Source organism: Onychostoma macrolepis, chromosome 17 (genome assembly GCF_012432095.1).
Source record: "Onychostoma macrolepis isolate SWU-2019 chromosome 17, ASM1243209v1, whole genome shotgun sequence".
NCBI classification, from domain to species: domain Eukaryota; kingdom Metazoa; phylum Chordata; class Actinopteri; order Cypriniformes; family Cyprinidae; genus Onychostoma; species Onychostoma macrolepis.
Window position 1 is genome coordinate 17,277,465 of NC_081171.1, and position 27,343 is coordinate 17,304,807.

The 27,343-nt window shown below is 36.2% G+C and overlaps 2 protein-coding genes across 5 annotated transcripts; one reads left to right on the forward strand and one right to left on the reverse strand.

Moving 5' to 3' along the window:
* Nucleotides 1-919: 919 nt before the first annotated feature.
* lpin1a (lipin 1a) lies at nucleotides 920-25,705 on the forward strand. 2 transcript variants are annotated; one of them, XM_058748337.1, is made up of 21 exons: nucleotides 920-1,091; nucleotides 8,990-9,190; nucleotides 10,488-10,583; nucleotides 13,007-13,308; nucleotides 16,425-16,514; nucleotides 17,285-17,383; nucleotides 17,648-17,777; nucleotides 17,863-18,148; nucleotides 18,254-18,347; nucleotides 18,437-18,618; nucleotides 19,053-19,146; nucleotides 19,282-19,351; nucleotides 20,356-20,448; nucleotides 20,607-20,668; nucleotides 21,965-22,103; nucleotides 22,189-22,337; nucleotides 22,418-22,504; nucleotides 22,591-22,743; nucleotides 22,832-22,946; nucleotides 23,026-23,129; nucleotides 23,624-25,705. In XM_058748337.1, the coding sequence occupies exons 1-21, from the start codon at nucleotides 1,023-1,025 to the stop codon at nucleotides 23,781-23,783; spliced, it is 2,775 nt and encodes a 924-aa protein (XP_058604320.1). In that variant the 5' UTR covers nucleotides 920-1,022; the 3' UTR covers nucleotides 23,784-25,705. The 2 variants fall into 2 exon arrangements, with proteins under 2 accessions (XP_058604320.1, XP_058604321.1); XM_058748338.1 differs by lacking the exon at nucleotides 920-1,091 and adding an exon at nucleotides 6,108-6,840.
* Nucleotides 1,100-27,315, reverse strand: pfn4 (profilin family member 4). Of its 3 annotated transcripts, none has more exons than XM_058748340.1 (5): nucleotides 27,108-27,315; nucleotides 26,846-26,980; nucleotides 25,964-26,069; nucleotides 25,829-25,882; nucleotides 1,100-1,582 (listed from the first exon to the last, which is right to left on the reverse strand). In XM_058748340.1, exons 1-4 carry the CDS (start codon nucleotides 27,219-27,221, stop codon nucleotides 25,854-25,856), a joined length of 384 nt encoding a protein of 127 aa, XP_058604323.1. In that variant the 5' UTR covers nucleotides 27,222-27,315; the 3' UTR covers nucleotides 1,100-1,582; nucleotides 25,829-25,853. The 3 variants fall into 3 exon arrangements, 2 of the variants coding, with proteins under 2 accessions (XP_058604323.1, XP_058604322.1); XR_009266615.1 differs by lacking the exon at nucleotides 1,100-1,582 and adding an exon at nucleotides 18,455-18,578 and having other exon boundaries at nucleotides 25,737-25,882; XM_058748339.1 differs by lacking the exon at nucleotides 1,100-1,582 and adding an exon at nucleotides 18,464-18,578.
* Between the last annotated feature and the right edge of the window lie 28 nt (nucleotides 27,316-27,343).

Below are 27,343 nucleotides of genomic sequence, written 5' to 3' on the forward strand. Positions count from 1 at the left end.
AATTGACTTACACTTACACAAACTACAACAACTTTGTCCCTAATAAAGTTTTTATTTCTAACATTTCTAACAAATGTTAGTGTGAAGTGAAGATAATGCTTAAAAAAAATAATAAAAAAATAAAAAAATAAATAAATCACACCAGCCAATATAAATCTACCACAGGCACATGGTAGCAAGAAATCACAGTTCTGATATTCAGATCAACAGCATGATTTCAAGTGTAATAATGCACATTTCAGTAAACGCAAAATTAATACTGAGTAACTTATACTGGTTTTAAATAATAAATTACAACACTTCCAAACCAAGTCAAAGCAGAAATCAACTGTCGCCCGTCTTAGAGCAACGCAGCTGCACTGTTTCATGAATGAATCAGTGTTTAGAACTAATTGTTTTAATGAACGATTCCAATGACTCACTCATAAATATAGCTACTGACATAATGATGACCTAAAAAAAGGGTCAGAAACCCCTCTGATGACAGTCTGTCTGGAATGCACAAAGTCAAGTGCGTTTTTAAATATCAGAGTTCTTGGAATGCCGCTCAACCAATCAAATTCAAAAACAGGAACTTACTGTTGTATACAATTAAATTATATAAATTATGCACATAAAATTTGCAAAACAAACAAGAATAGTCAAAAACACCTACCTGATAGAGTAAAAAAATTCTCATTTGTTGTTGAGTTGGTTGTGCATGTGTATAGGATTCGTCTATAGATCATTTGTGCATCTTTGTGGATGTTTATGTCCATATATATATGCTAATTGTGAGAAAGCTGTAGTGATATCCCCTCTCTCAGGGAGGGCCTGATCACTTGAGGCTCTTCATGCCAGACCTCTCAAGTTTCGCCTGTGGACACCATTCCAAGAACACACTTGGTAAAATTAGTATACGAAAACACCTTCAAGCCCAGTATATAGCTCACTGCTCAGTTGTTAGCACACGCATTGCATAAAGACTAGCCTCAGCGTTGAAGTAAAGGCTTATTTCATATACGCGAGTGGATAATGGAATCATGATAGCAGAGGATCAAGTGGAAGGATACAATGAGAGATTCAGCCCAAATGAGACGAGCTGGACATGGGTAACACACCATGATTTGTCAGTTTAATGTTCAGTATGATGGACTAAAACACTAAAAACATGTCTGTCTGGGATAGATATTATAGAAACATAATTTAATTGGTTTGTTTAAAGCTTTAACTGTAGTTTTTAATAGCTTGTCAAATACGTTTAGTAAAGCTTCATTGCTTATTCTCAGTAATTTTATGCTGATTGTGGCCTGCATGATTGTTCTGAAATGGTTATTTTCAGATAAGGTTCTCATTTCAGAAATGAATTATTAGCATGTTACAAAAAAAAGTGCATATAATATGCATGGATTTGAGATAAATGTTCTAATGCATATAGGACTAGAATGTAATATTTTGAATATTTATTATATTATGTTTATTAATTAGTCTGTAAATGATAAGGAATTTTTGTCACCTGCATATCAAATGTCCATTTGGCTCAACTGAGGGACGGTCCATCGGCAGGGACACCATGAGCTGCTTCTACAGCCTGTTATGTTACCTAGAACCAAAGAGCATTGAGTGCGTCACTGTGTCAGGTTACACGGGCATTTCCAAATAGACTGACCAGGTTTGCGTTCAACCTCTGAGCAAATTCATTCTTCAAAGTGTTTGGATGTCTGTACAATGTTATCATTAAACCAGAGTATTTTTTACAAAAGGTAACATAAGATATTTAATTAAAGGTCAGGTAATGTCTGGAGAAGTCATATGTGTTCAGCAGGAGTCAGTGAAGGTCAAGAGTTGTACGTTGTTGTATAATCACTGCCGTGGTCATCAAAGAACCCATTAATGGTTGTGATTCATGATTCATGAATGATTGATTTTTTAAGAGCCCTTGTTTCTGTTTCATTACCTTGCAATTAAATACAAATACAAACTAGAGTTTTATGTTTTCTGAAGAAAATACTAATGTTGCTTGCCTGTAGCCTTAATAGGTTGTTGAGGTTGCTATGTTCAATTGAGCTTAAAGATGTAACACAACAGATGCAGGTTTATAATGATTGATGTAATTGAACCCCATTTTGCAGATAAGTATGGCCAGTGCTACGTCAAGGCTGAAATAACTGATGTAAAGCTACCACTGCAGACTGAGCGAGAGTCTGCTTGTGCTGAGACCAGGGAAACTGTTTTGCTGTTTGTTGAGAACAGGGGCTTTAGCTTGATTGACTATAAACAGATATCAGCATGATATTCCAGCCAAGCCTGTTCTTTGGTTTCTACTTTTGCAATCTGTGTGGTGCAAAAGTTGTCTGATATCTCCACTCATGTTCTTTCAGTGTGTTCCTGCTAGGTTCTTAAGTCCAGTGGTTCTCAACCAAGGAATTATTAAACAAACAAACAAATAAATAAATAAATAAATAATCATTTAAAAAAAACAAGGTTTAAAAATAAGCTAAAAACTAAAAATGTCAATTCATTCTCTCAACAACTGTTTCCTTTTGTTCCCACATTTTCTTCCTCATATAGGAAAAATATCAATTTTTCTTGTTATGCTAAGTTCTAAAATATTTTATTAGGTAAAAACTGTGAGTATTTTCCCCCACTTATACACTGTAAAAAGTAATTTGTTAAGTTTACTTAATAAAATTGTTCAATCTGGTTGCCCTAATTCAATTAAGTAACATTAACTTAATTGAAGTGTAATTTAAGTCTTATTTACTAATATATTAAAAGTATTCCTTATTTATTTTTGAGTTCAATTTACTTAAGCCATTTAAGTTTTGTTAACTTAATTGAATCTGTGATATGAGGAACATTGAATTACTGACTCTCAAAGTGCATTGCGGAATTTGCGGAATGAATAAATTATGCAATTGCTTTGTTTTACTGTTGTTGTTTTTTAATTTGCCAATTTTATTTCCTGTCTTGTGTCAGTAGTAGTACAACAAGAAGAGCAAATAAAATGGTTATTGTTACAATTAATAAAAATAAATAAAATTGGATTGTTACCATTGTTGTGATTCGCGTGCTGAATGTTGAAGTCTGTGTGTGACTTCAGCATACGACCACAAATATGAAAGGATTATATCAACCCAATAAAAAGCTTCTCAAGGTGTTCATGAAAAACAATGAAATTGTAAAAGATCATTAGTAATCACAAAACAATACACTAATTATTTAATTAGAAGATAGGTCATCTTCTAAAAGTAACCTATTTATTACTATTTTTCCCTTGAAATCAAGTAACTCCGATTTCATGTTGCATTGCTGCATTAATAGAAAGTAAATTATAATACAAATTAAGTTCCAAGTGCCCAACCAAAGAGAACGCAAATCACTGTAATGGTGAGTAAAAAAAAACATTGTAGGAAAATCAACATCAATTTATTAAGTCAGCTTATGTGATGTTCTGTCAAATATTTCAGTTGTATTGAAAATTCAACATTCAGGATGACTTTGGGAAACGAGTGAATGCAACTAGTGAAAGATAACTGCAGACATAGAGGAAATGAGTGAAAAGTCTGTTTTTCTTTTCTTCTTCTTCTGTTGTTATGTTATACATTACTGACACTCTATCCTCCAATTTGATACTGTTAAGTGCTTTGACACAATCTGTATTGTTAAAAGCGCTATATACATAACGATGACTTGACTTGACTTATGTTGCACATTAGCAACATATTAGTGCCTCTCACTGGTTTATTAATGTCATTGGTTCCTTTGTGGCTACTTGAATATTTTAAGTAAGTGTCACTCAAAGCAGTAAGTAAATTGTTGAAAGTAGCTGTAACTTAATAAAACCTAGTAAGTATAACAACTAAGTAAAGGTAACTAATTATATCTAAGTAAGGTAAACTATTGGATTTTACAGTGTATACTTAAATTCATGGGATTGTCTAAAAATGTCAATAGATTAAAATACGATTAGAAAACAAAACTGGGCAGGGGGGCCTTTGAATATTGTTGTGGGGCGTTGAAGTCAAAAAGGCAGAGAACCCCTGAAACAGTATTATTTAATTTATTAGGGCTGTTAATTTAAAGTGTTATTTTAGTGTCTTTAATCATTACAAATATGTGATATAAATGAAGGTTTTTTTAAAATATATTTTTATAGATTAGGTACTCTTTCAAATAATCCTTATTTGTGGGCTTTTCAAGCAAATATTGATAAATGTAATTCATTTAATTAATCGTTACATAATTTGGATTTGGATTTTTTTAATCAGGTGTCAGTCGTGATTCCTTATTATTATTAAAGTGTTTGTTCACACACAGTCTGCTGTACATTGTTATATGTCATGCTCTCAAATATACTTTCACCACTTGTTTACAACCCAATCCATCATACTAACTGAGCAGGATCTTGTTTTACTGCCTATGGTACATGCTGTACTGCCCTGGGATGTCAGGAATACAATGAAGTGATGCAGAAAAACAAGCCCCAATTCACTGAAGAGTCTCAGTGTCAATCTTCCCTCCTACAATAGTAAGGTCAGCAGTTTAGTCAACACATGACCCCACATGCCTTGTGTCATAGACCCCTCTGACTCTGATTGGTGGAGATGGCCCAACCCAGGTGACTCCCCCTTCCTCCGCGTGAACGCATTCACTGGTTTTCTTGGGAATGTATTTTCACAATCAGTCACGTGCTATAAGCTTATAGACTGTACTGTAAAGAACCATATGGGCAGGCTTTAGGGTAGATAAGATAATAATTACAGCTAAATATAGTGAATATTTTACCTATTTATGTACAAAGTGTTATTATAGTATGACTGACAAGAGACAGCAAAACTAATCAAGATACAGTATGAAATGTTAATATTAGTTAACATTAATGTGTTTATTAGCACAAAGCATTGGTAGTCTCCTCCACCTCCTCAGACCCCAGACTCTCTAAATCACATTCTCTGATTCCTAGAAACCCCACCAGTGTATCAGGAATGTACTCTAGTGTTCTGGTGTATCCTGTGGAGAAATCATGATGAAATAGAGTGCATACTGAGAATACACTGTGCAATCAGATAGCTGGGCAGTCCTTGCTTTAACATGGGCAAATTCTCTTAGGTTGTTCATTGCCTGAATAGCACTTCAGAGAAACACACACACACACACACACACACACACACACACGTTTGTTTTTGTGAAAAGTGGGGACATCCCATAGGCATAATGGTTTTTATACTGTACAAACTGTATGTGCTATTGCCCTACACCTAAACCTACACCTTACAGGAGACTTTGTGCTTTTTGAGATTTTCAATACACTCCATTCTGTGTTGATTTATAAGCGTTTTGAAAAGTGGGGACATGGGGTAACGTCCTGAAAAGTCACCTTCTCCTTGTAATACCTACGTCATACCCTTGTCATTATACAAATTTATGTCCTCATTTGTCACAAAACGCACACACACACACACACACACACACACATGCATACAGTATACACATACCTTTGTCTTCTTTTGTCACCCTTTACAGAGAAAGCCAGCAGTTTAAACACACACATTGTCCTCTGAACCACAAACACAAGGTCTGAAATTCCTCTCAAAGGACACCTGGGTTACCACAGTACATTACACTACAATAACTGCTATGTCAGAATGAGAAGAATGTATGATTTTAGTGGCATGTACAGCATCTAACATCCACACTATTTCTTAAATATATATATATACTGTACATACATACACACACACACACACACACATATATATATATATATATATATATATATATATATATATATGCATGTTACTATCTGATACACTTGCTGTCCTGTGATGTACATCTGTGCAGTTTTTCTTCCCCATCTGCAATTATAAACAAGCTGAGCCATAAAATACCTGCAATTAAAAACCTTTCAATTTTGAAAGCATGCATTGGTGCTGGAATAATAATCAGTAAACCATCACTCAAGCACCCACATATATTTTCTGATGAGATGACTTACAGCCACAGACACACACACACACACACACACACACACACACACACTCAAGCTATGGTAAACATTGGAATGGCAGTTCAGCTGCTGCTGCTTTCCTGCCACGTGAGCAGAATTGTATGTGTGTTAAATCCATTAAAGGCATGCATTAAATGTAATGCACGGTCAGCATATTTCACCACCGCAATGCCATATTCAGCAAGCAATTATAATTAAATACAAATTAGGCATAAATGTGGATTTCAGTCGTGGCTATTTAAAACGAGCTGTTCACCGTCATAATACAGTGGATAAAAACTAGTCTCGAATAAACGTTAAATGCGCTTTAAAACGTTAAAAACCGAATGTTGTAGGTGCTTAAAATAACTCTAATGCATTGTAGTACACATATAATGCCGTTGGCGCTTGTTTGCGGTGTCGAATTGCCAACGCTAGAGTTCTTGTCGCGTTGCGTCGCATCAACAAAGTGTTTGATTGGTCCACAGTGTGGCGACGTCATGACTCCAACCACAAACGTGAAAGACGCGTCGCGCGCATACTCTTCGATACAGTGGCAGCTTCATTGACTGTAAATGGGAGTTTATAGCGGTTTGTCGCGTCGCGTAGCTAGCGATGTAGATGGGTGCAAAGGGTTAACTGTGATGTCAGCTGCAGAGGCAGGGACTGTTACTCACTGCAAACAGTTTCCACCCTGCTTTAAATACAACACCAACACAGACAGTCAGTGAACAGACAGACAGTGTGTCAAACGGTAGAGACAAAATACATGAGCGAAGAGCAGCGAACAGCAACCGGATTCAGCCGCGTCCGAGGATCCATTAAGTTCTTTTGAATGGCTGTGACATCCTAACGCCTCTGCCGCATCCCACGTATGTATTACAGAGAATTTCATCCCTCTCTGGCCTCGCATTTCCATCCTGTTTTAATCATTTGCAAACGTAAATGCATGCACTTGTTTGGGTTAACAGTGAAGGGCTTCTGTTTTTATAGCACAGCGGATGATTGTTTACATTCACTGTGTCTGTTACTGTAATGATCCGTGACATTCGGTTTCTGTAGCAGTCGTGCAATAATCAGTACGATTATACACATTTTATGTTGTAGACGTGGATTTAATTTCGATTAACGTTAACTACAAAATGTTATATATATATATATATATTTTTTTTTTTTTTGTAGTTAACGTTAATATATATATATATATAAATTTTGTAGTTGACGTTAATCGATACATATATATATATATATATATATATATAAATTTTGTAGTTGACGTTAATCGATATATATATATATATATATATATATATATATATATATATATATATATATATAGTAAAAACTATATATATATATATATATATTAAAAAATTCTAAGTGCCATCTGAAATATTTGTACAGCCCAGTACTTGCATTTCATTTCTCTATTATTTTATCTATTATCCATGATTCAGTAGTGATTGCAAAATATACATTCTTAATATGTAATAATGCATATATATATGTGTGTGTATATGTATATATATAATGACCTTAGCAGTGACCTCCTTGTCCTTTGGATGATATTCTGTTTTAATTAGTTGAAATGAGTCTTAAAGTGTTTGTTGATTAGGCAGTAGTTATCCTGCAGCTCTAGTGTCAAATCAAGCATAGATGCACTGTACATTTGGATGCGGGTGCTATTATTGGCACTAGTATCTAACAGCAGAACTATTGGAGCCATGTCAGTCCCATGTGACTATGTGCATTGTGTAAATGTGCAGGATAAGTCTGTTGTGTATATGAACAATGAAGACTTACTTGAAGGTTTTTACACAATCTCTGGGTTACATTTTGGGGTGAATTATTTGGGCTAATAAGATTGTCAGGTTTTTCTAAAAGCTAGATTTTCCAGTCAGGGAAAACCTAAAAAGATTAGTGTATTTTAAAACTGTAATTTCCAGCAAAGTCTCTAATGAATATACAGAATATATATCTTTGGCTTGAAATGTTTGACCACAGGCAGCTTCAGTCTGTCCGTTGAGGGTTATTTGTACAGAACTAAATGTAAATGTTTAATTCTGTTAATTCAGAAAATTGGCACCTGACAAACAAATGCAAATCCGATCTAATTCTAAATAAATCCTTTTTAGTAATCATGAACAGCTGGAAAGGTAATTGGGCAAGTCATTAAATTAATTGTTCAAAAGGTGTGGGAACTCTTAATGCATACAAAATGATTTTTCTTTCTTTCCTTTCCTTTCCATTAATACCAACTTGCTCTGCCTTGTCGGAATTACGCAAGCCCTGGCTTGCATATTGTAATAGTGCACACTATTTTATTTTTTTAAATTGTAGACACTTGCAATTACCTAATTACTTTAAACATTACGTGCTGTGCTCTACAGAGAGGCAGTAGTTTTCTGGGTTGGTAGAGCATGCCAGAGCCAGGCATTATTAAACCCTAGGCAATGCTTGAGGAACACCACTTGTAATCGTTTTTTGAGCAATGTCATTGTATCTACTGCTTGCATTCTTAAGGGGTTCTATGATATTTTACCTTTCACCTAAATTACCAAAGAGATCTGGGCTTGGGTTGAGCAAGACAGCATGTTTTTATTAGACCTAGTTCGCTCTACAGGTTTTTTCTTCTCCATTAGGCCAGCAGTTGCAAAATTTTGCACAGTCCTTGAGGACTGTTTATTAGAGATGTTGAATGTTATCATACTCACTAAACACACACACAGATGGCTCATCATCATCACATTTGCCTTTACATACTTGACTGTGCACTTTCACACAAACAGTTATTAATTGTAGTGCTGAAGTTCACAGAGAATTATATAGCTTGATTTAATGATAAAATGATCATGTACTTGTTTAATAATAGAATGTTTTTTGTTACATGTAAAAGAGCAACACAGAACAGAATAATTGGAACATAATACAACAATAAGGGACATTTTTAGGATTATTTTAAGGTGTTGGTTTGAGTAGTTTCACGTTTGCCTTTAAAAACTTGACTTCTCTCTATTTCAGACTCAGACCATGAACTACGTGGGTCAGCTAGCCGGTCAGGTTTTTGTGCAGGTGAAGGAGCTGTACAGAGGCCTTAACCCTGCCACCCTGTCCGGCTGTATCGATGTAATTGTGGTGCGTCAGCCCGATGGCACTCTGCAGTGCTCGCCTTTTCACGTCCGTTTCGGCAAGATGGGAGTGCTGCGCTCCCGGGAAAAAGTGGTAAGCACTAGCACAGGCATGCTTTAGAGTGGCAGCATATGACATTTTCATATTTTTACAGCTTACTATTTCACTTATAGTTATTTCACCCCCCAAAAATAAAATTCTGTCATTATTTACTTTTGAGGTCATGTGTCACACAAGCTTATTCGAGCTTCTGCAAGAACCAATGAGTGAATTTATATGCACGTTCTTAAACCAATTATGCTTGTGGCAAAGCATGTGGTCATGTAAATATGGTAAACTGGTGGCATAAGGTCATAAACTCGACACAGCTAGATATTTACCCATCTCGTCCAGCATATAAACACCTTAACCGGCATCCACCTGCTGTGGACCATCCATCCACAGCAAGTATTTTGCAGTAGAGGAGGAAATTATATCACTAACTCTGACTTTTTCTTGACCCAAGGAATATAAGGTAACACTTTATTTTAAGGTGTCCTTTTTATACGTTACATGTACCTACTATTATAATAACAATAAATTCTGCATAATTACATGCAAGTAACCCTAAACCAAACCCTAATCCTAACCCTAACCATATAGTAACTACATGTAGTTAATTAATGTTACTCAGTACTTAAATGTATAATTACACTGTAACAAGGACACCTAAAATAAAGTGTAAAAAAATATATTTAAAAAAATGTGTTCTCATCTCGTGTAGCCAATGGACAGGTGGTACAGTCGTAGAAACTTGTAGAATAAGTCTGTGCAAGTTTCCTGCTGACATTTTATAATACTGTGGGGTTTTTAATGCTTTATTTAACATCACATAATAAACAGATGCTTACACTTGGACGTCATCACCTAGGAATAATCTTCATTTGTGTTCTGAGGATGAACAAAATTCTCACAATTTGTTTAATCTACATTTCTGCCATATGGACATTGCTTAGACACAGTCACCTCTGATAACAGATCACTCTTAATTGTAATGTAGAAACATTAATTTTCTCTAAAGCTGCTTTGAAACAACATATATTGTGAAAAGCGCTATACAAATAAATGTGAACTGAATTGAATGAATTGAACTATGGGTATGGAACCATATAAAGGTGAGTAAATTATTCAGAATTTTTATTTTTATTCTGTCCAACGTCCAGAACGTCTGGAGACATATCAAGTAAAATATATTATTATATCAAAGCCATGGACATAAATATACTCTTTGAAGTTGTTGTTTTAAGATGGGATAAAATTAGCATTGTCATTGGCCTTGTGTTGCACATGGCTTACTGTTGTAAATTGCCTTCATTATAGTGACAGCATTCCATGTTCCCTTTCTCCTCAGGTTGACATTGAGATAAATGGGGAGCCGGTCAGCTTACACATGAAACTAGGTGAAAATGGAGAGGCTTTCTTTGTCAAAGAAACAGAAAGTGGTGAGGTGAGTCCTGTGTCTTGTACCAAACAATAAATCCTGTAGTATTGCTTTTATTGCAGCCAAGAGTCATTGTGCACTGAGAAATGTGACACGACGTAAGCAAGTCTCCTCATGAGTACCATAGCTTGAAATCTGAACTTGTTTACTGGAAACAATCCAGCTGCATGCATTCTGTTATCCGAGTTTGAACACTTTGCTCTAGAACAGACCCTTTTAGCCAAGGGCACCGTTGTTCTGTCTAAAAAGGCGCCCATCTTTACGCTTCCCAAGCTTGAACGCGAAAGCCAGCCAATTTAAAGGGCAAAGTAATGTACCAGAGAACACTGTCCGACTGCTGAGATAAGAAAAGCTCTGTCCGTGTGTGTTGGTTATCCTCCTGGCTTAGTCTTTCAAACTTCCTCATTACTTTCTGACCACAGATGGTTTCTTGCTCATCACAGGCACAAATGCCTGAAATGAATATCTACTGAGGTACATTGCGTTCGTAATTGCTAGAATGGTTGCCCTGGTTAGCACTCATGTGGAACATTTTGGCTCTTGAAGGATTGTGACAACAGCACAAAAAAGAGAGATGTACTTTTCCTGTGATCCCTTAACCTTTGCCTTGTGTTACTAAAATAATGCTCTCTTTGCATACACCTGTATAGCAATATTATGTGCTCGCTAAATTATGTTATTCTTTATGCCAGCAGAATCAGTGTCTGTTTGTCTGAACCGGTTTAGATGTTTGTGCTTCATTTGACTAAATATAGCCGGTAGCAAGCAGAGAGATATCACTGGATTGTATTCACAGGAATATGAAATTGCTACACTCTTGAATACCGACATTTATGTTAATATGATATTCTATTATGAATACAAGTGTAACAGTTCATTGAATAGAACACTGAATACATAGGATGTTCTGGTGTAGCATTTTAGGAGATGATCTTCTACAGATGTAATGGCACTTAGTTTTAGTTTTATATATATTTAGTTTCATACTTAGTTTTATATTCATATAGTGTACTACCACAATGTGTAATACTCTTTTTTTTTTTATTAGCAATAAACAGTAAATTAAATCAAAATGAAAATAAAAAAGCAAATTCAACTGTGAAAAAATCATTTATTCAACTTAAATGATTAAAACCCTTTATTTGATTTATTAGCAATGAATATTAAATACAAATTACATAAAAAATACAAATGTATTCAAATTAAATGTATAAAACTTTTATGATTTAGCAATAAACACCAAAATTAAAAAAAAGAAAGAAGAAGCTACATTTCAAGCTATATTACTTTCATTCATATACTAGTCTATATCTAATAGAAAAAAGCCATGGGAAACCAAAGTGCACTGCATTCACGTAATGTGCCAGTTACTGCTAAGGCTTTCTTAAGATTAGTGTGTTTTTTAGTTTGTTTCATTTTTGTGCCATTTTATGCCATTATTTGTTGCCTCTATTATCAATGATTAATGATTGTAATGATGTGTAACAGTATTGCATGAACATGGTGTGTGTAGCATTTTTTTTAGCAGTTTTAATGCAGAAGAGGCTTTTTCACTGAAGTGCAGTGAACTTGGGATTGTCTTGTTGCCAGTACAAGAGATTAAAGCTCCTGAAAGGGATTTTTTTTTTTTTGTAATACTATTCACAAAATGTCAGATGACATATAGGCCTATTACTTAAATAGGTATCCTGAGAAATCACATTTGTCTCTGTGGCAGCTGAAGACTTTATAAAGGGTAAAAAAGAATCTATGTATGTTAGCCATTCAGACTTGGATTTCACCCTCTGCCAACCTCGACCAATGGCATTAGTTTGGAGTGCAAATTATTAACTAACTTTAGCCTGTCCTCCTCTAATGAAAGTGATTTTAAAGCGCTCAAGAACTCTGGTTTTCTGTATTAGTTGTTGTGATGGTTCCTGCTGTTGACTATAGTGAGCGTATCTATTTGTGTTCTGGTGATGATATTTAGCAGAGCTAGAGTTGATAATGGTCTGTCTATGGGAGTGATAACTGACGTATGAGCTGGGCGTCTGGTTCTCAAGGGCAATTGAGTGACATAAACAACTGAGTATTATGCTATCATATATTTATGTGCAGCCATGCGCTTATGTCTTATGAAACCATGACTTAGAGACAGTTCAGAGCTGCACGTGCATGAGTTTGTTTGTAATGAAAGATGCAGTGATCTGTCACAAGGCATTAGGGTCACAGTGTTGTGCTTCTGGGATTTAAGGGAACACAGTCAAACTAAATCTATGGCTACAGTCTACATTCATGGTTATATGAGTGAATGGTTGTGTTTGCAGATATACAGTGTTTTTAAAAATAGATCTAGATGTTTTCCAAAGATTGAAAAAAATCTTTAAAATGCAAAAACTCCCTAAAGCATGCATTGCCTACATTTAGTACTATTATTACTCCCTCTACAGGAGATGGTGCCGTCCCACTTGGCTACATCACCCATAATTTCAGAGGGCTCTGCCCTAATGCAGGCCCAAGTTGGAAAAGGCACATCCCGTCTGTCTGACTCTGGAAACGGAACCTCCATTCAAACCCTGGGACCCATGCAGGCCCCTGGTGAAAGTTCAATAATGAAGAAGAGAAGGAAGAGGAGGAGAAAATTTCAAGTAGACAGCATGAAGCGAGAGGACAACGGAGACTTTTCGGAAGACGAAGACATGTTTCCCATTGATATGAGTTCTGATGATGATACAGAGACTACTGGAAGCAGGTCAGAACAAACAGAAGATATAGGGAAAGTTTTTAATCAGACAAATATTATTACACATGACTTTCATGTCATTCTAAACCTGTATGAGTTTTTTTTTTTTTTTTTTTTTAAAGCTGCAGTCCGAAACCTTTTTTGGTTAAAAATGAGCCGAAATCAATATTTGAGCAAGTACATAACCAGCCAGTGTTCAAAACTATCGCCTTACTTTAGCCAGATTCACAACGGTTAACTTATAATAATGTTTTCTAATTTGAGTGGTACGGGTAGGTTTTCGCGGGAAATTCGAGCATGGCACTGCGTCATTACGTCACGTCTGTAAACATAAAGAAGTTGTCCTGGCTACTAGGCTATATCGCATGTGAGGATCCTGCAGGTGACGGATCGTTTATAGCCTTTTCTCTCAGCTAGAATAATTAAATGTATCATTTTGATGGCGGATTGTAATCCAGAAAGGATTATGTGTTTATGAAACACATGTGAATGAAATTAAATTATATTCCAGTTTTAAATGTGCTTCTGATTACAGATAGCCTGGGATTACAAAAGATTTGTATTTTAAAGAAAACCAGTTCGAAGGGAGCATAATTAGCTTTTTGGGTTAAAAGAATTTCTTAATATGAAATTCGAATGGCATGACAATTAGACTGTACAGAAATTGAAATCTACACGCTAATACACACTATACTCATAGTCACGCAATGCTGATGATGTTAACATTAATGATTTGAGAATAAAGTATAACAATAATAATAATTTGCACGGTTTGATGTGATATGAGCTAACCGATCTTTAGATTTAATCACCATTGGCAGCGCTATTTATTGTAATGCTTTTTTCCTCAGTTGGTCAAAACAAACGTGGCAGACTTGTTATTTACTTCAGATGGCAATATATGGTGAAAATTTGTATTTGGGTCATATATTCCAAGACATAGGCTAAAATCTGTGATTGCACAGTAAACATCCACAAGGGTGCGGTGACTGACAGCAACACATTCACTTCAAAACATTAGATTCGTCCGTGCTGGAGCTGTGCCGGAGCACAGACCACACAAGGAAGATAATTCCGCAAGCAGCTGCAATTCCAGATTTTCAAACAGAGATGGCGACAAAGAGGCAAAACTTACGGACTGCAGCTTTAAGTTCAAAAAGCAGAAATTCTGAACAATGTCCATGCCACTCTTTTCCATACCAGGGGCTGCCAAACATCAAAAAAAAAAAAAAAAAAGTACAGAAGTAGACCATATAGCTTTGCATATTCTAATTTAGCACATCCCAAATGGTTTTGAGACATGCAATATAATTAACTTATAATTTACATTTTTGTGCTTTTTTTGAATGTACATGAACTTAAAAGAGTTTTGAGAGCTAAGATGGATGGTGTTTTTTGAAGTATGACAGCCCCTGGTCACCATTCACTTTCATTGTATGTGGGTAAATGGGGATAGTGGTCTTGCCAAGATCTCACACGGAATCTAAATCCCACTTTTCTGCGAGTTCAGCTTGGCAGGAGCTGTGAAGCTTAACTTATTTCCTGTATAGAGCATAGAGAGCATGCAACATTTAGGACAGAAGAGATGGTTTTGATAATGCAGAGAGATCCTGCTTCTCTTAGTCCATTTGAAAACACTGCAAATTGTGTGATTGCAGTGGCATAATTTTTTTGCTGCAAGTTTGCTGGAATGAATCCATTTGCAGTGGTCTTGTTACGTGGGCTGTGTCTGTTTGTTCACTCTTTGAATAAGCTCTGCAATGGAGAGAGAGAGGCCAAGTGGAGAAAAAGAGGTCGCCAGTCCTATTGCTGAAGTAAACAAGTGGCTCAAACAGCCCCTCCAATGTTTTTCCACGAAATTCATGAAACCATGCCAGTTCTGGCTGCAGCTCGAGGGGAGTCCTTTGTAATGCTGGGCAATCTAGCATTTCCCCACATATCTAAGAAAAGAAATGATTTGCAGTATAAACCAGTTTAACAACATAAACATCCTTTTCCGATTCTTTCACTTCTTTCACTCCCAGTGGACGACAAGTTACGTATCTTATCTGTTCAATCTGGATAAGCAAGTTAAAAGGTCAAACTTTTAGTGCACTACATGCTTTGCATTACCAAGAATCTGTTTCCCAGGTACCAGTAATAAATTTAAAAAGTGACGGTAAAGACCACTGGGAAAACACTGTTCACAAGATCAAAATGAGTCAGCTGGGAATGAATCTAAACTCAAGAATGTGCTGCTTGGCAAAGCGGCAGTTTGAATCCAGCTCTTTAGAAACCCCACAATGCTCTCTCTCTGTCTTCCTGGAAGAACGAGCCTGTTGATGACAAGCACTGCAGATTATCTCTGGCTGTATCTGTACGCATTAAGTAAAAATGTACTTTAAATGTATACAATGTCTTACTATTACCTTTTTGCAGGTATAGAGACAGAGTGAATTTCGGGGGGTGGGGGGAATCCAACGCTCTTCATTGACTTTGTAGTGCGGGAAGCTGCCTTCCTCATTTCTGACAAAAAACAGAACAATGCCTAAAAGCTGTTGTGTGACAAGGCGTACAGTAAACAAGCTAAAAAACCCAGAACTACATTTTTATAAGCTGTCGACCCCCCAAAAAACGAGCGTTTAAGGACAAAAATAGTTGTAGATGTCTGGCTATTTCACGTTGGGCCATTCAGTTGGATTATTTCTCAAACAAAAGGAAGGGAAGGAAAAGGGGCACTGACATAGACCAATAAAATTTAGTTTCTCAATATATGTCCTCCACTCAGGTTCACAAAGGGTGGTGAAATAATCATTTGACATGGTTAAAAATAATGAATGTTTCCTGTCGCCGATTACATTTCCCTCTGGTGGGTGCAGTTCTCAGTAATATGACATGCTGCGCTCTACTTTTGTGTCCTTAAACGCTTGTTTTTTGGGTCGACAGCTTATAAAAATGTAGTTCTGGGTTTTTTAGCTTGTTTACAGTAAACCTTGTCACATAGCAGCTTTTAGACATTGTTCTGTTTTTTGTTATAAGTCAGAAATGACTAGGGGGCAGCTTCCCGCCCCCGGTGGGCGTGGTTTTCAGATTATATCTCTATATATACTTACATATATGTTTGCCTATATTGTATGTGTTTTCAGAGCCATGTCACATGAGCTATTTGCTGAGCAGGTGAAAGGAACTAGCAGCACATACAAACAGTCTGAAGGGAACTGGACTGCTGTTCAAAGGTATGCCACTTAAGACTCCCTACTTTCAGCCACTTAGTTCATCAGAGTCAATTATGTAAAAAGTCACAATTGCAAGATATGAAGTTGCAAAGTTGTAGTAAAGAGAATGAAAGTGTATATAATACATAGCAAAAAAGAAAACAATGTACCACGACTAGTATAAAACATAAAACAGCCACTTAACTGGAGACTCCTGCCAATCTTTTAGGTGTTTTTAGGAAGACAAACAGGCATTAAAGTTACTGTTTGCATTTCAAAGAAAATAAAAGAAATCTGTGTTTGTGCCTGTCAGTTGAATGAAATTATCTATACGAAACAGTGCAGTGCCAGCAATTCAGTGAAAATACAATAATGATGACGAGATGCCTGTGAAGTGAAAAAAAACCCCCTGTTAAATCCAAAAACGTGTATGTCTGCAACATTTATTTATTTATTTTTGATTACACATAAAATAAATGCATTCAGTCCAACAGGATTGTTTCTCACAACAGTAAATCCCAGTTTATGCTGTTATGCTGACTGTAACCGAGACTGGACTGAAGGTTTTATCAATATATATCGATCATCGTAAGCAAACTGTTCCCACAGTTACTGTATGATGAATATACTTATATATCGTAATACACAATACATGCCAATACATTCGGCTGTGTTTATTCTACAACAGACATATATAATATTATTATGCTTATAATGTATATTATTTATTGTATTAATGGAATTCAAAATAATGGACATTTGAAAATAAATCTTTGTTTTCTGACCCACAGCAAAGGGTTGGAGAAGATCTGCTCCTTACCAATTCCCACCAATTCAGGATTGTCCATTTCCTGCCCTCAACAAACAGCCATGTTTCAGTCTCTACCCAGGTAACCACTGCAGCCACTATACAATGTAATTAAATTTGAAACAAAGCCATAAATTGTAACTTAAGCTTTAAAAAGCCTCACATTTCTCTACTGTATTGTCCAATTTAAAGATTTTTCCTGCTTTGTCGAGCATGGAATTCAGTTTTGCAGGACAAGGAATTAAAAGTTGAAGGCATTGTTCCCAGCTTATTTCACAACAGCTGTATAAATACAAACCTACAGTTAATCCAAATGTTTCTTAGTGTCTTTCATTCTTCCCTACAGCAGCCCAAATGGCTCCTTGCCATCTACGCCCAAGAGTGACTCCGAATTGCTGGCCAGTCAGAGGAGCGGAGGGAAACCGGACAACCCTGAGATGCTTTGGACATGGGGAGAGCTGCCTCATGCTGCCAAGGTACAATAATCACTAGACATGCCACATAACCACAACAAATTGACAAAAGAGAAGCGGCTAACTCTACATCTTTCTCTTTCCACAGCCGTCATTCCTGCAGCCCATGTCGGAGCCCATGGTGGTGACTCCAAGATCAATCCCACCATCTCAAAGCACACACTTCAGAGCCATCACTGGGGATGGGATGGTGGACTCTCATGGCAGTGATGTGTATGTGCCTGATCTCAGGGTTGAAGAGGCAACATCTGCCGCTGCTGTAGATGTGGAGGCCATCAGTGCAGCCGCCCATCTTATCACAGACCTAGAAGAGGGGCGGCACAGTCCTGGAGCTCATGCCATTAGCAAGACAGACTCTCCATCCAAGAAAAAAGGTAGAGAGCATTAAGGCTCTAAAAATGCCTTTTTATGATAAAATTACAAAGCAAAACATATTTGGCTACTTTTTAAAACATAATGCCACACTACATCATTCCTAGACAAAAGGAGCCGGCACCTGGGATCAGATGGAGTATACCTTGATGACATTACAGAGTTGGAGCCTGAGGTGGCAGCCTTGTACTTTCCAAAGAGGTAAAATGTCACTTGTTCATTTATGATCCAGGTGTAATGTAAGTATTTTAAATGATTTTTAATGGTCAGATTTATTTCTTGTTGTTCAGTGATGGAGCAACTTCTGTGAGGGGTGGGGCAGATTCAAGAAGTGCCAATCAGTCCCCTCAGTCAGTGGGCAGCAGTGGAATGGACAGTGGGGTGGACAGCTTTTCTGACCAGTTAGGAGACTTGCCTCATATTGCCATCTCTCTGTGTGGAGGAGTGACAGAAAACAGAGAGATCACTAGAGGTAAAAGGACAAGTTGTGATGTACCTGTAAACTACTTTTAAAATGTTTGGGGTTGGTAATATTTTTTAATGTTTTTAAAAGAAAGAAGCTCATTTATTTGATAAAAAAAATACAGTAAAAACAGTCAAATTGTTAAATATTATTGCAATTAAAAATAAGTTTTTAATTGTTTTATATATTTTTTAAAGTAATTTGATGTAAAATGTCATTACTGTCACCTTTGAACAATTTTTTGTCAACTTTAGACTTGGTGAATTACTTTTCACCAAGTATGCATTAAACCATACTGACCCCAAACCTTTCAATGGTAGTGTAAAATAATGTATTTTCAGTGGCTGTCCTGTTATTCTGTAGGCTCTGTATTAATATCCTGTTTTTTCTAGATGTCATTAGCTAGGGAAGTAATTCGAGTTTTTACAATCTTTCATTCACAGAGGAATTTGAGGAACGAGCAATATCTTATCAGGAGTTTGCAGATAATCCATCTATCATTGATGATCCCAACCTAGTCGTAAAGATTGGCACTAAGTATGTCACACATCCTGCCACATAAAAACATTTATATAATGTCATTCATCAAAATGTCAAAATACTCCTAAACTTACAATTAAGTATTTTATTACATTTGTTAATTATTTCACACATTTTGTTTTCTCCACGAAGGTATTATAATTGGACCACAGCCGCTCCTATCGTACTAGCCATGCAGGTTTTCCAGAAGCCCTTGCCAAAGGTAAGGACTGCATAAACAACACACACATACATAAAGGTCTTTAGGTATTCAACAAACACTGACAATGTGACCTTATAGTAGTCCTTAAATAAAGCTTAAAGGGTTAGTTCACCCAAAAATGAAAATTCATGTATGTGGCTTAACTTTATTTCTGTTAACATAATAAGAAATCACAGTTCTTTTTTATTTATTTATTTAATATTTTTATATTAATAATTTAAATATACAATTTAAAATGACTTTAAAGAATTATAATTCATTATAATTCTAAATAAATTTAAATGATTACATTAAAAAATATTTACAAATAAAAATACAATAATTTTAAATTAAACTACTAACTTAATTACTTTGTTGGATTTATGTGCCCCCTGCAGGTGGATTACAACAAAGAAATTGTTTATTTGGAAATATCATTGTCCGTCATATACAGTTAAAAAAATACTGTACTCCACTGGATGTGTCTCACTTTTGAATATTAATAATAATTTGGACACCTTTGCTTATTTAGGTTTTTATTTAAAAGTCAGCACTACTTCAGTACTAACCAAATGAATAGCACAGTTTAAATAGGTAAATGATCAAATACATCACAGTGGTGGAAAATACTGTTTTGTTTCTGTATTGTTTGTCTTCTCAAGTGTTCTGCGAGTGTTTCATGGCTTTTTAAAGTCCTTGTGTATACTACACCCCGGCTCTCGTGGCACTCCAGGGCATTTAAATTTGTCTCTTCCCTCCTCCCTGTTTTTCTTCTTCTTTTTATTTTTAATTGCTCTCCCCTCATCCCATCCCATTGTGCGCCATTGCGCTAAGTATTCCTGTCTGAGTTATGTCTACTCTGCTCTTGGTTTCTTCACATACTGTTTTCCTAGCGTGTTCGGCTCTAGTCCTGTATGTTTTTGTGAATTTGTGTTGATTTATTAGCTGCATGTCTGCATGTCACAGTCATCCTGTCATTTAGTTTTTGAGTTTTGAGTATCAGGGGCTCTGTGCGTTTGCTCCAGGCCACAGTGGAGAACATCATGAAGGAGAAGATGCCCAAGAAAGGAGGACGCTGGTGGTTTTCATGGCGGGGCAGAAACAACAGCTACAAATCGGTATATTTGCATTATTGCATTTAGGAAATAATTGTGAATTGAATTAAGGGGGTGAAATGATACAGATTTATCACAAGGCTTTTTGACTTGGCAGGTTTGCAAATATTATATATGCAAAAAAGCATGCAAATGAGTTACTATCATTCCTTCTGCAACAGGAATCAGCATCTGACCAGATTGAAGGTGGAGAGGATTCTATAAGAACAGCATCAGCGAGCAGGTGCCTAATGTTTCATATTTAGAAAAACAGAACATTGTTCTGGCTAATAGATTAAAGGGTCATATTCTGCATTTTCTGAGCATATTTCAGCTGAAATTCAGCTGTATAAAATTTAGGCCTGTTCAACACAAATGTTTGGCACAATAATCGGTTTAATTTTCACATGCAATACGTCTATTCAGACCATTGTTTAAAAACTTGTTGTTTAAACAAGAGTAGAGACAGAAGATTCTTGCTTCCAGATTCCTCTACGGCAATTTTTTTTTGCTTTGCAAAATAGTCTGTTCATAAGCACCACCAAGTTGTAATTACATGTAACAGCAGCAGCTCTGGACATCTTAATGGTTGGCCAGTTTTATACACAGTGCAGTGGAAAACAGATTTTTTTTTACCTCTCTATAAAAAAAAAAAACTGTTTCATTGACAGCGTGCAAATGCTTGTGTCAGTCTGTACAGACACATTAGCAGCCATTCATTCAAATTATAATGTTGATCGCACCAAATATTTGCACTGAACATTCATATCAGTCTTTAGTCAAGGTCTCTCACATCCAAAAGTTGTAATTAAGTTTAACACAAACATATTACACCATCTCTCAGGTCTTTAGAATTAATCAGACTTAGTGCCAGTTAACTAACAGCTTGTGCCACTGCCAGTCCAAACTGTCTTTTGGTGTTAAAATAGTACTGTCAGGATTTACTAAAAAAGAGCAGTGAAGAAGTAGTGCTGAAAAGACGTGGACACAGTTATTTTTGCACCTGACCTTTCCCTTTCAGACGCAAATTTATGGGAGGAGAGTATTAAAATGAATCACGCAATGCAATTTACTAACGTTTGCGCTTGTCAAATTACTGGTATTTGTGCCATTATTTTACACCCAAAAAAGCATGTCATAAAGCAGGCGGTAATTTGCGTTGCTCTTGGTAGATTGCGCTGGTCATTACGGAAATGATCTGGCTGCATCTGTGTTCTTTAATGTGCGCATTGTCAGTAAATGACCTACCAGAATTTTTCCCTCCCATCGGCACTTTTATGGAATTGTGCTATGGAAAATACTAATTTGCCCTGTTTAGTAAATCTGGCCCTTAAACAGAAATACAGTTTTTGGTACTGTACCTTTAAGACTTCTATAGACAGTAACTACAAAATCAGGTTTTAGAATAGGAACTCAATTTTAGAGTATGAGCTCAGATGCAGAGACAATTGTGTGACTTATCAAACAAAACATATTTTAGAAGACTCAGAATGTAGATTATTTATAGTGTATACATTTTGACTGGTGGTATTTTTCATAGATTAAAGGATGAATCATCATCCAGTGAAGATGACAGTGGAGGTGCTAAACAGAATCCTGTGAGCCATCAGCCTGAAGTTCTCCACAGCACTGGAGGCCACTGCTATAGGAAGACACTTCGTTTGTCCTCAGAACAGCTAGTAAGCATCTCATTTTCCATAAAGCCTGTAAATTCAGTCACAGAATAGGTTATGGAAACCCACGCTACAAGCATGTTCCTCACAGGCCAGTCTGCACTTAAAAGATGGCCCCAATGATGTGGTCTTCAGCGTCACCACCCAGTATCAGGGCACCTGCCGCTGTGAGGGCACCATTTATCTGTGGAACTGGGATGACAAGATAGTGATTTCAGATATCGATGGCACCATCACAAGGTGAGACTACTCAAGGCAATGTAATGGGTTTGTCAGATGAAAAAATGAAGGTACAGTCTAAATTGCAAAATCTCTTTCAGGTCTGACACCCTGGGACACATTTTACCCACTCTGGGTAAAGACTGGACCCATCAGGGCATTGCCCGACTCTATCACAGAGTCAGCCAGTGAGTCCCACACCACACATGCGAGCAAAAAAGATTTTTGGCCCATTTTAAAATGTCTAATATATCTAATTATCTTTGTCTAACAGGAACGGCTACAAGTTTATGTACTGTTCAGCTCGGGCGATTGGCATGGCTGATATGACCCGGGGTTACCTGCACTGGGTTAATGAAAGAGGCACCATGCTACCCATGGGACCTGTGCTGCTCAGTCCCAGTAGTCTGTTCTCTGCATTTCACAGGTTGTAAGACACACAAAACATGTATAGGCTTTAAAAAAAAACTGAGAGAATGCCATATTACATGTAACTGTAACTCTTTTAATTTCAGGGAGGTCATTGAGAAGAAGCCAGAAAAGTTTAAAATTGAATGTCTGACTGACATTAAAAACCTGTTCTATCCAAACACAGAACCCTTCTATGCTGCTTTTGGAAACAGAGCAACAGTAAGTACTAGTAGCAAGAACTGCTAGCATTACCTTCATCTGAGTTATGCAAATTTCTCAGGAATGTTCTTTTCTCCAGGATGTTTATTCATATAAAGAGGTTGGAGTGCCTTTGAACAGAATATTCACTGTGAATCCTAAGGGAGAGCTCATCCAAGAACATGCAAAGACCAACATATCATCGTAAGTGATTGCAACAGAAAACATTTCTGTGTCTCACTGTGAAAGAAAGAAAAAGATATTTTGCAATAAAACTAACCCTGTTTTGTTTGTTTGCATGGCGACATTATTTTTATGAAAATTATCTAATTTTCCCATTTGTTATTTAAATGCATTTATTTAACCATTTAATTTGTTCATCTGTCATTTAAGTGCATTCAGACATTTTTATACTTTTGATTGCTTTTGTAATTTCCATCATACAAAATTAAAAGAAAAATAAACATATTTAGCATTAAAACAAAGCCTTTTTAAAAATTATTTATAATAATTAAGCTCATATTGCCTTCTAAATTTTCATTTAAATGCATCTGGACATTTCACATTTGAATATTTTTGTAATTTCCATTATCAATTATTCTCATCAGAATCTAACAGTAGTCAATTTAGTAGTATCTAATAGTTTGAAATTTGTCAGCCTGACAGTAAATTCATCTGTATATTCTTGTATGTTTTAGTTATGGACGTCTGTGTGAGGTTGTGGATCATGTTTTCCCTCTTCTGATAAGAGGGAACACCACCGACTTCCCCTGTTCAGACACCTTCAGCCAGTTCACCTTCTGGAGAGAGCAGTTACCAGAGGTAGACAAGCAGGATCAACATGCCAAGAGTAGCTGAAAGGACATACAGTTCTATAAAAAGATAGCATCCCCAACAAACTCAGCTCTGACGCTGCACTGCCATAGGTATTCCTCTACGCACAAGCAACTTAGCACTTTGCAGACCGCATGCCGCCCTCTGCCTGTTCCTTCATTATTACTTTACATTTTTCCTTCATTATTTAAACATTTATCATTTCTGTGTGTGCTAATATTTTGTTTTACTGGTAGCATATTACACAGTTCATTTTAGGGAATTTGTTTATTGTTTATTGATGAGGTTACAGTTATTTTAAAGTGCCAAAAGCATTACTCATAACCAACAATGCTATTAAAAGAAATTGTCTATTGGCTTTGTCCATGGTTGTAAAGATATATGAGGGAATACAGTTATTTTAGTACATAGTATAAAAGGTTTTTGAGCATTTGTCATAAAACATGCTGAGAGAAATTTAACAGTTTTATCAAATTAAAAAATAATAATAAATAAACTCAGATGTAGGTATAAAGCCAGCTTTAGTATATCTCAGGAGATACGGAATTTACACAAGGTAGTCTTTTGAAACGTAAAGTGACCTTTCATAAAAAAAAATATTAACTGTCAGTTTTTGTTTTTTTTGACATCTAAATTATTTTACTAGTCCATTTCCTCAACAACAGAACAGCTAACACAAGTGGATTGATCTCAATTGTGCCATCCTGGACACCACATACACACTTTACATTTTGCCAAATGCTTATTATTATGTGATAACTTTGCATTCCTTATTATCTGTTTGTATTTTATGTAAAGTTCATAACTCTGACCAGCAAATATGAATCATGCAGAAATAGATTTTGTCATAGGTCATATCCGTTAGCATTTAAAGAATAACAGAAACTAAACAAAAGCAAACAACAATGCAAAGAACACTCAGGTCATGAAGTATTTCCTACCTGTATTAATTCCTACATATTAATGTAATATTTAATACATCTTACTCATTTTCATAAAATATATATAAACACACACACCTGGGAATTTTTGTTGTTGTTGCTTATTTCAATAATTAAGAATATAAAATCTCCTTATTCATGGTGCATACTATCATTATATTTAATTTAATTTAATTTTTTAAACAATCTTTATATTCTACCAACACTAAGACCTTTACCCAATTGTGTGTATTGTTTCTGTCTTATTAAAGGATGAAATGGACTGTGTTTTATGAAAGCACTGTAAATGAAATATGTCTCTAGTAAACGAATAGGGTTTTCGTGTGATACGTAAATGGACAAGCTCTCGCTTATTCTTAAGTCTGTGGTTTTCCATGGTTATCAAGGAGCACATTAAGCACTGATGTGATGCATGAATGATGAATGGGCTATAGGGATTGATTTGAAAGAACTGTGTATTTTAACGTAAACCGTGTTATTGTTCTGCAATGAAAAAACAGATTATTTGATATAGATGTGTGCAACATGAAAATGCAAATTGTACTGATCTCTAATTGGTTCAGTTGGTGATGAAGCTTATTATAATGACAGATGACTGCTACAAACTTCAACACTGTGAATGATCAGGTCAAACATTGTAGATTGTTTCTGCTCTTTCTACATGTCTTACAATACTTAGCGTCTTCAGTTCATTAAGATTTCTTATTCTAAACAAAAAAAGCTAAATAATATAAGACTGTGTAACATGTTCTCTGTTTATATGAATGTTAACACCAATAACATTCAGTTGCAATAGCTTTGGTTCTGTTTGCAGTCTCTATGGAGTTTTATATTCTTTCTGTGAAAGATCTTTGTTGCCTAAGTTGTGGCAGTTTAGTTTGTGTGTCATTATGTTCAGTGTTGATATGTAAAACTACGGTTGTGTGTATATTTTAAGATGCCAAATCTCAATGTGTAAATTAAAATCCCATTACATGAATCCAAAAACATGCTTTTTATGTTTCTTGTTTGTCTGTGCCATACTGAAATGACATACCTTGGTGTTCCTCTAACTAATCAGATTGAGTACAGTTTAGTACATAGTTTCTCATCAATAGTGTTAAAAATCACGCTGAATAGATTCGTCACCTCTTCAGGTCTGATGTGATGAGCTTCAGTTTCCCTTTTCACGCAGATACTCGGCTAAAATACAAATATTATTATCAAATAGTTGAGCAGAAAAGTTTATTTTGAAAAAAACATTTGGCTAAAATTTTAGCCCACCTAGTTTCTCAACTGCTTCCACACAGATACTTGGATACATGCTCTGCGAATATGTGCCAACAATCACATACAGTGCAGTTCTCACCAATATCAGGCCATGTCCTTCCTAAACAAAAACAATAAAGAAAAATCAGTGAATGATGTGATGATATAATGAAACTGTGATGATGTGTTTACATTTGCATTTTGAATTAAAGGGTCTAGAGCAGGGGCGTGTCTAGAGGGGTGGCACGGGGAAACGTGATTTCTACTGAGGGGAACGCTAGAGCCCTGCATTTCAGCCCGGGCCTGACGGGACGGCCCCGACTTTTTTACGCCTCTAGGGCCAGGCTTTGATCGGGCCAATTTTCACGTAATTACCATGAATGTGTCCGGGGGAAATAGTAAGGAGATATTTGAATTATTTACTAATAAACTAGTGTTTTCTGTCGTAAAGATGATGATCCTGACTCGCACTTGTGCAGTGCCATTTTTGTGTCATCCCACTTGTGTTGGGGCACATGACTTTTCCCATGGGCCCCCCCTGGTTGGTTCTTGGGAAACCCAGTGCCACCCCATTAAAAAAATTCTAGAATCGCCCCTGGTCTATTGAGGGAAAAAAGTCTGTTGGCATATAGTGTTTTGATATATTTTACTTCTTAAAAAAAAAAAAAGGAAAGAAAAAAAGATAAGCAGTGGAGCAGTTTTGTAAGTGAAAAACTTGTCCAATGTGACAAGAAAACTGGGCAAAAAACCCCCGGAAAACTATGAAAAGGGACGCGTTATATACAGTACAGAAGTGGCTTATACATTTGGAGTAACGTTACATTGACTGGGTTTACTTGGAAATGTGTATTTTGAGCAGGTCTGATTAAAGAGGAGTATATTTAGTGTGTTACCTACACATTTTGTGTATATGGAGTGTTTGTCAGCTCGCACGCAGGTGTAGTGTTTGTTCCTGAAGTCGAGTCCTCTCTGCCTCGTTACGTTCACGTGCTTGAATGCGTCTCGAAACATCTCTGTTTGTTCTGGACAGACCTGTTTGAAGAGATTAAACTGATTCACCTCAATGGACATGTCTGTTGTAAACAAATATTATCGACAAAACCTTAAATGACACATGTTTGTTTGTCTGTCGGAATGCACAGAGATGCAGTAAACTTACTGTGAAGTTGGACGCTGCTGTTACGTCGCCAGTTTTCGCCACAAATATCGCTGCGGACTCTACATGGTTTGTGTCAATGAGACAGCCTTCTAATAACTTTGGAAATGGGTTCATATTTATATGTAACAAATTACCTCAGAAAGTGCTCGAAACGTTTATTAGATATTGTAATGTGTATTCACAACTGAACGCTGTCGCCCTTAACAACCGCCTGATTCATGAATATTAACAGACCC

Bases quoted from the DNA above. Each gene is read 5' to 3' on its own strand.
- lpin1a (XM_058748337.1), top strand. From the start codon at position 1,023: ATGATAGCAGAGGATCAAGTGGAAGGATACAATGAGAGATTCAGCCCA. The intron at 13,309-16,424 runs GTCAGAACAAAC...ATGTGTTTTCAG, and splicing joins ACAGAGACTACTGGAAGCAG to AGCCATGTCACATGAGCTAT. The intron at 16,515-17,284 runs GTATGCCACTTA...TCTGACCCACAG, and splicing joins AACTGGACTGCTGTTCAAAG to CAAAGGGTTGGAGAAGATCT.
- pfn4 (XM_058748340.1), bottom strand. From the start codon at position 27,221: ATGAACCCATTTCCAAAGTTATTAGAAGGCTGTCTCATTGACACAAAC. The intron at 26,981-27,107 runs GTAAGTTTACTG...CTCTTCAAACAG, and splicing joins CAGCAGCGTCCAACTTCACA to GTCTGTCCAGAACAAACAGA. The intron at 25,883-25,963 runs GTGGGCTAAAAT...TTTGTATTTTAG, and splicing joins GGAAGCAGTTGAGAAACTAG to CCGAGTATCTGCGTGAAAAG.